Raw genomic sequence first — 12,244 nt, forward strand, 5'->3', positions numbered from 1 at the left:
ACAGTTTGGTCCAAAAATCATGTTGGGATTATATTGACAGATTGCAGATGCAGAACAAATGCTTAAACATCTCATACAGCTTCTGCTTGTATATCAAGGCTAAAAGAATAAAAGGCATAAAATCATTTTGAAGCAGCTCTCATGTTCAACAGGGTGTGAAACACTACAAGCTGGCAAATGATGCCTTTTGTCTTCAAATTAAGTTATTTTGCTCATGCTCTGCTGCCAACAAAAGAGTTAGTCTTAAAGGTGTTCACCAGGGTACGAAATTAACTTTTAGCTCACCAGCTATAGTGATATATATTATATATATAAATAAATAAATAAAATACATATATTGTTTATATATTTCACAACAGTAAACCTTTGTTTTTCCTGTAAATACTTTGAATTTTTATTCATTTTGATCAATTTATAAATATTCATAAACATTATAATTAAAACATTTGTATTAAATATTTATAAATATATTTTATACTAATATAATTTAATTTTATGTGTGTATGTGTATACATGTGTTTACATGCGTTTATTGTTGCATGTATGATAATTTGGAGTTCATATTAACGTACTGAAAACTGGTCTGAGATCAAGAACACAAGTTAACTGTATAACCCCCTAAATATGATGCAAACTGAACAACCACTGGATTTTCAGAAAGCACTTGGATTTTTATTTGGACACATAGTATCTGACTTACGCTTAAAGCCATTTCCGGAACTACCGATGTGAAACCTTTGAGATTTTTCTCACTGAGATTCATGCAGTGTGATTCAGTTTATCAGGAACCAAGCAATGATTGTATTTGCATATCACATGTTGACATCAGGAGCACTGAACTTGTAATGAGGTTCAACTGGAGACATCACAACTCTCAACATGAAGCGTACATTATTTATTTATAGAGATGGATTTCACATCGCAGATGTGGATTACCAGCTGTGCTAATATCAGAATTTTTAATGATAAATTTCAGTCACAAAGGCTTGACCAGACAATGCCAGTACACAAATGTGCAGTGTGTAATTTCTGCAATGCTGGCAGCTCTAAACAGTTGTTGTCGTGTTTTATGATGCCACTCTGAGCGTAGTGGTTGATTGTGTGTGTGCTTGTGTGTTGCAGGTTGGAGATATCGTGGTGTGAAGGTTCTGGAGGCAAGATGACGGTAGTCAAGTTGCTCCTCTCCTTACTGCTGCTACACACACTTTCTGAAGGTAATGACCACACACACACACACACTTACACATATACTAGTGTTTTTTTGTGGGGAAGTTCCATAGACGTAATGGTTTTTATACTGTGCATTTTCTATCCCCTTACCCTAAACTTAAACCAAGCAACACCTAAACCTACCCCTCACAGAAAACTTCCTGCTATTTTAGATTTTCAAAACATTTAATTCTTTATGATTTATAAGCTGGTTTCCAAAACCAGCAAAAAATGTCCCCACAAGGTCAACATTTACTGGTATTACTATACTTGTGGGGACATTTGGTCCTCATAATGTAGGGAATACCAGGTACACACACACTGTTTCTCACTTTGAGAAATGTGGTGCTACATTTTCATGTTATCATACCAAAGCAAAGTTTACATTTGAGAGTGCGTATTCTAGCATGTATATGAATCAGTTTATCTAATAAATTGTCAAGCTGATTTGACAATCAAATTGATAAGCTTGTGAAGTGACAGAACCTATTGATTTATGTGGAGAAACAGCCAATAAATGCTTTAGTAGAAAATGTACTTGTTTAAAAGATTGTATACATTTTATGTCTTGCTGTTAATTGGTTGGCATTTAAGTTCCGACATGAAATTATGAGCTCTACTAAATACTATACTCAGTCTCCAAAATGAATTATTTTCAGTTAATTATTACACAATATTTATATATAAAATATATTCAAATAGAAACAGTTCTTTTAAATTGTAATAACATTTCACAATATTTTTCAATATTAAATGACAAAAAGTGGCTTTAGATGGCAATGTATCATGTTTTATTGAAGTCAGCTTATCATTGCAATTCATTTTCAGTTCACAGAGGAAGTGTGTTAGCATTCTGTCTCTTTTTGAATTATTTGTCTATGTGCACATGGCGTCAAATGAACATCTTTGGCTGTTTTTTTTCAGGATCTCTGAACATAAGCATTGCATTTTTAAGACACAGCGTCAAGAAAACCGTATCTCTAGAATGCTGTGTTCTGTTCCATACTGTTGCGCTCCGTCTAGCTGTCTTTGAATACGGGAAGACATCCCTGTCCTGGATAAATTGATAATTTCGCATTAATGCGTTCATTTTTAATCAAAATGATGCAAAATTAATGTTAAATTGACCCTTATTAAATGTGAATGTTGAATGAAATTTTTTTTTTGATGTCAAATCAGTGGCAGACATCTAGAAGAACATGACATGTTTTATATGAACCTGAGGTAACGGCTTGCCTCATGAATACATTGATGATCTAACAACAACTGCACTAGCTAATTAATATTCATGAGCCCAGTGACATCACCCCCCCCCCCCCACTAACTTGTTGCTCACGGGTCAAATGTGTCTCTCAGACTTTGAGATTAAAACTCTGATTGTGCTGACAGCGGTCTCTCTTCTGTGTCACTCTCATCTGTTTCTCTCATTTTTCAGCTCGGTCTCATTACCTTCCTGTTGTCCTTCTATCAGCCCGCGAGTCCTGTCTTTACTCAGACATCTCACTCCATCACTGCTCTCTCGCGCCTGTCTATCATTCCTCACTGTTCGTGTGTGTGTCGGACACCTGCGATCAGTGGCGGCACGTTTAACAACACAGTGTCTCTGCCACTTAACATCAGCCCACAGGAGTTTATAATTCGCTGCCCTCTCCTTCCTCTTCCTGTCTGTGTCCTTTTCTTTCGCCGAACCTCTCTCAATCATTTACGCACTCCATCTTTCTTCATGAATCTGCCTCGCTCGCTCTGTCTCTCATAGGTCTTGTGGGAGCTGTTCTCTCATGGTTATTAGCTCTCTGTGATTGGTTCAGGGTTTTGAGGGTTAAATGAAATGGAGGTAAATTAGGGAGGGAGTTTGAGCCCTGAACCTCAGAACAACTCGAGACTGAATGTTAAACACTTCTCGCCCAAAAGAGAGAGAGAGAGAGTTTAAAGGAATAGTTCACTAAAAAGAAAAGGTCATTATCCAAATTTTTATTAGTGACCATGACGGTCAAGCTTCCACAAGGACAAAAACATATCATGAAAGTATCATTAAAAGTAACTTTTGCACTATATTTCCAGTCTTCTGATGACATGTGATAGCTTTGTGTGATTAACAGGCTAAAATTTATGTCATCGATTGCACCTCTTCCAACACACTCTCAAGGCATCTTGAACTTATTTTATGTTTTTGCTAATTGGTTGCCAATTCGTATTAATTTGTACAATCTGTTTATGCTCTACTGACTGAGTTTAAAGGCGGACCGTCATGCTTGGAACTTTGTTCTATCCATTGGTTGTTGATTGGATGGAGGCAGAGAAAAATCTGTTTTTTGATTGGAAGTTTGAGTTATGACATTTTGATCAAAAAAGGAAACATAGGCATGAATTAATTGTTTTACAATAAGATCAATAGCATGCATTTAGAAAATAGATGGGATGAATTTTCATTTTACCGCGACTTTAAATGTCCTTTGTGATTGTGTTCATATACAGTAATGTATATACAGTATATATATATAAAGAATGATGACAATGCATGATTTCCAGTGAATAACAACCTATATTTGAGCAGTTGTATGGCTTCAGAAGAATGTAGTGCACAAGTATTGCTGTATGAGTTCTTTTGTGGTCTTTTTTAGTTTTAGTCATGACCAATCAATTACCAAAAAGGACGACAAAAATACCATAAAAGTAGTCCATAGGACTTGTATGCCATATTTCAAGTCTTTTGAAGTCATTTGCTAGCTTTGTGTGAGAAATAGACCAACAGAAATTCAAGTGGTTAAACATAAACCACTTTTATTCGTTACTCAACCCAAAAGTGAATATACTAGGCCTATAGAGTTTGTTCAAACACAACAAGCAATATACATCCATCAAGTTAATAATCAAACTAACCTAAAATCTGTGGCGACGATGACGCTATGTTTTTATCTGTTCCACTTGCTGTTCCACAACTTCCACTCCATCATCAGCTTTAGTAAAACACCCTGATAGCTGGGAATTTTACTGACTATCTCGTGTTTCTCCCTCTCTCCTCGTTTTTTTTTTTTTTAGAATAGCCCCTCTCTCCCTTTTTTTTTTTTTTTAGAATAGTTGACAGTTTTACTTATCGAAAATTGTTCTTTGCATCACCATTTCCAGATTACGCCAGAACGAAGTGAAGAGAGGTGAACGAGGACATTAGGTGCAGCAATCACCTGATACATGCACAGGTCCTTTAAAAGTAAAATATAAAAAATGCATTTGATTGGTAAAACATTCAAACTACTGCATGGAATTTACGGAAAAGCTCCACTAAATAATAGCACTAATAAGTGGGCGGAGTGGTGGGGCTTTGGCGATCAGCGCTACCAATGACCAGTCAATCTACTACACAGCCAATCACAGGCCCCCTCTTTGCTTGGGCCTTGGGGCTTCAGCCTTCAGCTTCGGCCCTGCTTGGGTCTGCAGCAGCGTAACTGCAGCCACAGGCATTGGTAGAGCTTTCATTACGACACAGAATTTTTCTTTGGTAATGGCTATAAATGATAAAATTGTCAAGAGCAGGCTATTGAGAACTATTACAAACCCCAAAGTGTAAGCGAAACTGTATTATAACGAATTTGTTGATAAATTGGTTAAAAGTGCATTTTGATCATATTTTTAATCATTATGAGAAGTACAATAAAACTTGGCTCAGCGGTGAAAGCATTATTGATTTGCATGTGCTCTTTTTTACCTATGTATACTGCCTGCAAAAATAATATCTTTTATGTTTTGCACACAGCTATAGGCGGTGAAATAAATACACGTCACTTATAGGTTGCCGACACTGGATGTGTGAAACAGGCCTTGGTGTGAAAATTCAATTAAATCATATTAATTTCAGTATTCATTACAATTTAATTTCAATGCATGGGGCTCAAAGAAAATTTCATTAAGCAACAATAATGATATGATTATTAATTTTATCATGACAGTGTAAAGATCTGGAGCTGAAGCCGGGACAGATGCGGCAGGCTTCGCTTTTGGCAGGAACTCTCATTAAATCTGTGATCCAGTTTGTCACACACCTAAAACTCGTTTTAATCTCTGCTGCCATTCTGTAATGGTTCAGTAATTAACACGGGCTGACATGTTACTCTAGATTGATTCTAGTTAGTGCGTATTGGCGGATGCACAGTCGATGGCTCTCATTGCTCAGCATCTCCCTCTCTCTCTCTCTCTGGTTTGTTCTTGCCGCGTTCAAAGCGGAGTCAAAAAGTGATTCACCCTATCAGACACCAGCACTTCAAACACACACACACATGCACAAGCCCTTTCTGGAGTGTGTGTTGTCTCTGTGGCCCACTACCCATGCACACGATCAAAGCTCTCCTGATCTTTCTGACAAATCTGCTTGTCTCCTGCTACCCCTGGAAAGAGAACACACACACGCGGATATACACTGGGGAAACGTGTCTCACACACAACAAGCGCAGATGGGGATGTTTACACATGTCAGAGCAAAGTGTGTAGTAGTGAAATATTGAGTGCTGGTGTAGGGGAATGCAAGTAAGAAATGTTACGCTGTAAAAACTGTTTTGTACATTTAAAATATATTGTATATTTAAAAGTAAATGTATATAAATACATTTATATACATTATATATATATATATATATATTAGGATAAGGATGTATCTTATGCTCACCAAGGCTGTATATATTTGATCAAAAATTCAGTTAAAACAGTAATATTGTGACACATTAAAATAGCTGTTTTCCATTTTAATTTATTTTAAAATGTAATTTATTCCTGTGATGCAAAGCTGAATTGTCAGCATCATTCCTCCAGTCTTCAGTCACATGCTCCTTCAGAAACCATTCTAATATATAGTGATTTCCTGCTCAAGAATCATTTATCATCAATTCTGAATATAGTTTTGTGCTGCTTAATATTTTTGTGAAAACTGATTCTGATTCTTTGTGAACAGCATGTATTTGAAAATAAATAAAGTAAGATTTTGTAAGATTATAAATATCCTTACTATTACTTTTGATCAAGTAAATGCATTGTTTCTGAATAAAGCCATGCATTAACTTGATCAAAAGTGACAGTAAGGATATTTATTGCTTAAAAGTCACTGTCACTGTCACTAAAACAAATTCCTCGTATGTGCAAACATACCTGGCAATAAAGCTAATTCTGATTCTGATTCTGAAATAGCTTGTTACTGGGAAAAAACTGAGCTATTGCAAAATGTATTTTTTTTTAGTTAGTACTGCAAAGAACCAGCCAACTAAAGAACCATGCACAGGTGGATCGTTCACTGAAGAAACAGCTGAACAAGGAACCTTTGCAGAACATTTTATTTTACTGTAGAAGTGGTAGAAGATTTATTGTTATATCACATATACACTCTAAAAAATGGTGCTATATAGCACTAAAAGTGGTTCTTTGGCTCGTAATCATAGGGTAACCACTTTTGGTGCTGTATAGCACCATATCTTGGTGCTTCAGCGGTTCTTCACTGGTTCTTTGGCATGACTGAAGGGCTAAATAGCACTGCTACCATATACAGAACCTGTTAAGCTCCTGTATGGTTCTTCAGCGGTTCTTTGGGTGATTAAGGAGCAGTGGTTCCCAACCTGGGGGGCACGTCAGAGTTCACAGCGGGGGCGCGGGAGCAGATATACTTTGAGGTAGGGCTGGGCGATAAAACGATAACTATAAATATATAGTGATACAATTTTCCTCGAAAAACTAAGTTTGATAAATATTCAATTTAATGTTTATGCGGCAAAAGCGGAACAAAACAGCGCTACTCATTTGAACCACGCTACACGGACCAAACAGCGGGGGGTTCAAACAGCGGCGCAGCGCAGAGCGAGCTGACTAGAGCAGATGTGTTTACTCATCGATCATGCAACCACTAAACAGCGCTGGGAGATCCAGTGAGAAGCGTTGGAATTCAGCGAAGAACACAAATGACTGGTATAAACTAGTATCAGTCGATATCAGTCAACTGATATAAACTAGTTTAAATCCAGATAAAACAGCGCTGACAAACCCCAGAACACTGTGTGCAACGATACAGTCGGAAGGCTTTTCAATCTACAAATCGCCATCGTTTACCATGGATTTACTGTAGTAACACTAACTGCACCATGGTATTGTGGCAGAAATGGGGGGCTAGCGTTTGTGCATTTATAATAAATGTATTTGGACTACTGTTTTACATATAAATAGGCTACCTAGAATCCATATAGTTGCATTTTTACCACAGTATTGAGGTGCTATATGTGTGGATTTAACACAGGTTACCATGATGTAAATGTATGCTACTATGGAAGAACAATGGTTAATTTTAATAAAACTCAAAGTCGGAAAAATAAAAGCTCAGATTACCATGTGTGTACGTAGGGGGGGCCCATGAAAAAAAAGGTTGGGAACCACTGCTAAATAGCAACGCTGCCGTACAAAGAACCTGTTAAGCCCCTTTAAAGGTTCTTTACGAACCACTGTTGGTGCTGTTTAGCACCATTTGTGTTGAAGAAATACAATGCAATATGGCACCTCTTATGGTTCTACATAGCACCATTTGACCTTTAAAGATATGGTGCTATATAGCACCAAAAGTGGTTCTCATATGATTACGAGACAAGAACCACTTTTAGTGCTATATAGCACTATTAATATATTTTTTTTTTTACAGTGTACACCGGTCTCTCACACAACCCTCATATTGACTGGAAACGGCTCCACATTGAGTGTGTTCATTTGATGTGTTCATCGATGTCATTTTCTGGTTGCCGTCTCATGTTACAGTTGTAACTGTGTGTGTTTTCTCTTATTAAGACCCATGTCTCTGTCTCTCTCCCCTCCAGCCTCTAATCAGCCGCCTCGTTTCCAGAATTACTTCTTCCAGTCGTATCTGCTCATCTATGAGAACACAGCAGTGGGTGAGTGACTCTCACAAACACACACATACTGCTCTCTCTGTACACACACACACACTGATGGATCTTTCTTCACATTCTCACAGATTAACTTCTTGTTTTCATGATTTTAGTCCATAAATGCTGAATGAACCATGTTTAGCTTGACTTTCAGATTATTTAGTTGATTTTATGTGTAAACTAAGCAAAAGACACATATTAGAAAAAGTAGATATGTGCATTATGATCGTAAAGAGTACATAGTATGAATAGTTAATACAGTGAACTGAATATTTGAGAGGTACATCTTTTTTGTTGTGGAACGGTTAAACAGTTTGCATGCTAAAACCCTCATTTAAAATTTTCATCTCCTGTAAAGCACTGGCACTACAGCCATGCACATTTTGACATGTACACTTTTTGCATGCATTTTCATTTTATAAAGGGCGTTAATCCCTCCTTGCTGTCTATACTTCCCAACTCTCCTCTTTCTACACCTCTTCATCCCTTATTCATAGTTTTCCTGTCTTTAGGTCGAAGAGCATGCATGTTTATTTAACCGTGTGACCTCTTGTTATCATAAGCTGCTTTTGTGCTCTTATCTGACCCTCAGTTTGCCTCACTGTTCCTTATTTGCTTCTGTTTTTAACTTCTTGCTTGTTATGGACTGCATGATAAACACTTATTTAGAATAGGAGTAAAACACTTACGGGGTGTTTTAGGCCTAAAAAGTGCTTTTTCTTCATAAAAAACTCATAAGGAGTCACCAAGAGCGAATAACACTTAAATAATAACACTATAAATAAACTTTATATGTTTTCTCCTGCTGTAAATTGGAAAAATTTGCACTTTTTTTGTGCATTTGGTGCATTATACAGAATGCAGCATTGAATGTTAGTACTTTTTTTTAATAGATTGAAGCATTGCTTGAAACATTTTATCATTAAAAAAATTACATTTAACTACGTGTTTCCCTCAGAGCCTTAAAAAAGTGAGGACAGTGTCAGCAAGCCACTCCTCTGTGATATTGCATCAATGACAGAGAAGAGAAGTACATGATTGCAGCAAAATTAGGAATACACTTCATAATTAGTTTAGATTTAACTCTGTGTGTTTGGTCTCAAGCAGTGTTTTACTCTAACAGTCTCTGTCTTTAAGTTTCTGTCTGTGCCTGTATGTATTTCAGCGTTTTTTAGGGACCCTGATGATTGACAGGGCAATTTGAGAGTGTCAGGGTTTTCATCACCTTGCCGCGTGATGTCGTGAGTTGGTTTTAAAATAGATCTATCGGGCCCCTTTGCTGATAGGAGGCTCTCTGAACCGCAAATATGCACTTATACCGCACTTATCCATAAAATCTCAGAATTCTGCCATCCAGCCCATTTTACCTGAACCGTCTGCAAACAAGCAGTTTGTGTGTTTAAATGTGCGTTTTAGAAGGGCTCACAACTGCGTCTCTAATACATTATAACTCATTACAGGGTGTTTCTTCACTTTAGACCCTAATGATTTTTAAGGAAAAAAATATTTTAAAACATACTTTTCACACTCTTATTAGTTTATTTTGTCTACTAACAGTGTCCAAAAAAAGAAAGAATACTTATTCAGCAAGAACACAGTAAATTGATTAAAAGTGAAAGTGTCACAAAATGCTACAAAAGATTTGGATTTCAAATAGTAAAGGGTTATTCTAAATTGTAGTAATATTTCACAATTGTACTGTTTTTACAGTATTTTTCATCAAATAAATGCAGCCTATAGGTGAGCAAAAGAGACTCATTTCAAAAACAAAACCTTATTCTTTTTTCTTTGGTAATGTACATAAGTTGTTAACTTATTTTAAGAAATTTAAAGATTTTTGGCCAGATTTACTAAACAGGGCAAATTAGCGCCATGTGATCACTCAGGATTATTATTATTATTATTATTTTAGCCATTTAGTAGACGCTTTTATCCAAAGCGACTTACAAATGAGGACAACAGAAGCAATCAATTGTAGTATTACAACAACTAAAAACAGATCCAAAACTAAAGGCTAAAATTTACTGACAACGCGCCAATTAAAGAACACAAATGCAACATCTCAGAATTAGCTTTATTGCCAGGTATGTTTGCACATACAAGGAATTTGTTTTAGTGACAGTAGCTCCACAGCGTGACAGAATGACAGCAACAGGACACGGATAATAAAAAAAAATGATGTACAAATATACAAAATGGACAATATGCAAAAATAGCACAAACACAATATACAAAATAGACAATTCAGTATGTACAGGTATGTTAGGTGCAAATTTGAAATGTAATAAATATGTGTTAAATAAAAAATAAAAAGTATGATAGTGTTGTGTGTTTCATGTTTATTGTTAAGAGTTCAAATGTTCATGAGATGGATTGCCTGAGGGAAGAAACTGTTCCTGTGCCTGGCTGTTCTGGTGGTCAGAGCTCTGTAACATCGACCAGACGGTAACAGTTCAAAGAGGGAGTGTGCTGGGTGTGAGGGGTCCAGAGTGATTTTGAGTTGAGTGAGTACAGTTCTTGGAACAACCCTCCCCAGTCTCCAATGATTCGTTCAGCAGTCCGGACTACCTTCTGTAGTCTTCTGAGGTCAGATTTGGTAGCTGAGCTGAACCAGACAGTTAATGAAGTGCAGAGGATGGATTCAGTGATGGCGGAGTATAACTGTTTCAGCAAGTCCTGTGGCAGGTTGAACTTTCTCAGCTGGCAAAGGAAGTACAACCTCTGCTGGGCCTTTTTGACAATAGAGTCAATGTGAATGTCCCTCTTCAGATCTCATTTAGATATCAACCAAAGCAATATACCAAACGCAGCGCAAATTAGCGCAGTCGCAAATAAACAGAGCGGATGCTCATCAGATGCTGGTGATCTACTTATGACACAGGTGCAAAATAGTTTAAGACATGCTATTTTGGGGCGTTAAATAATGGCGCAAATACCAGTGATTCATTTTAATACTCTCCTCCCATAAATTTTGCATCTGAAAGGGAAACTCCTACAAATGCATATTCAATAAGGTCAGATGCAAAAATAATGTCTATGCCTTTTCAGCGCTAATATTTCACTGCGCGTCTTTAGTAAATCCTGACAGTATTATTTTCATGGCAAAAAATGGCTTGTTAGTAAATTTGGCCCTAAAATTGAACGAATATTCAACATTTAAAATATAAAAGACAGCGAGGATGTCATTGTCATACTATACTGAATTCTAGTTGATCTGACCAATCGTAACACCAAATTTGCCATTTTGTCTAACAAACAAACCAGACAGGAGAGTAGATTAACGTTGGTGGACTTTAACTTGAAAAAATGGTGTGTATTGATGTCATTCTGCAGTTGAAACAAGATGCCTTCTGATGTTCATTTACGTTTATTTTGTGCTAAAACTAGTAAAGAGGAATGATCGGTTCACGTGCTACTACAGCGATCTGTCACAACGCATTAAAGAACCACTCATGCTCTCCATTAACGCAGCGTTGAACAGCAAAGACTCTGCATGATGTTTGATGAGCCATTTGTATGAGGTTAACAATGAACTCACAACTAGTCAACTACTTTTTATATGACCAGTAAAAAAAAAAAAAAAAAAGTAGTTGTTCAGACCCTGTTCATTTTTGTTTATTGAGATTAATTAGGATGTGACAAGCTGTTCCCAGACCAGCGTCGGTTCAGTCAGGGTTCATTTCCACCCGCAGCAGTGTCAGCGTGCCCTGTGTGTCCTCTCTGCCCTGCCTGACTCTGATTGGTGGCTGGAGCCGTCAGCCATGTCTGATTGGATGACTCTGATGGCTTATTCATGGAGAGGGCGGATGATTGGACAGTGCCAATTTGTCAGAGTTATAGTTTATTAGTAGCGCAGATGTCCTCTTACTGGAGGACTTCCAAAAGACACACACGCACTGGCACACCCCGACACAAACACACACACTTACACGAATAAATGCATGCAAACCAACACATTCACACAGAAGTCGATAGAGACACAAACTTTTCACTGGAGTTGTGTGTGTATATGCATATGATCACGGCAAACAGTATCTGTGTTTATACAGGATCAAGTGCTTCATATTGTTTGATGAATTTCTGTCATTGTGTTTGTTCAGTGAGAATATATTTGTGTGTTTGTGAGAATG

At 37.1% G+C, this 12,244-nt stretch overlaps 1 protein-coding gene across 1 annotated transcript in view; it reads left to right on the plus strand.

Moving 5' to 3' along the window:
• Positions 1-1,138: 1,138 nt before the first annotated feature.
• The window catches only part of LOC306882661 (cadherin-23-like), a 258,486-nt gene continuing 247,380 nt past the window's right edge, over positions 1,139-12,244 (plus strand). The window contains exons 1-2 of the mRNA XM_079437468.1: positions 1,139-1,214; positions 8,043-8,117. Of these exons, the coding sequence (XP_079293594.1) occupies positions 1,160-1,214; positions 8,043-8,117 (130 nt within the window). The 5' untranslated portion in view covers positions 1,139-1,159. The remainder of the gene's footprint in view (positions 1,215-8,042; positions 8,118-12,244) is intronic.

Source organism: Barbus barbus (assembly GCF_936440315.1).
Source record: "Barbus barbus genome assembly, chromosome: 16".
NCBI lineage: Eukaryota > Metazoa > Chordata > Actinopteri > Cypriniformes > Cyprinidae > Barbus > Barbus barbus.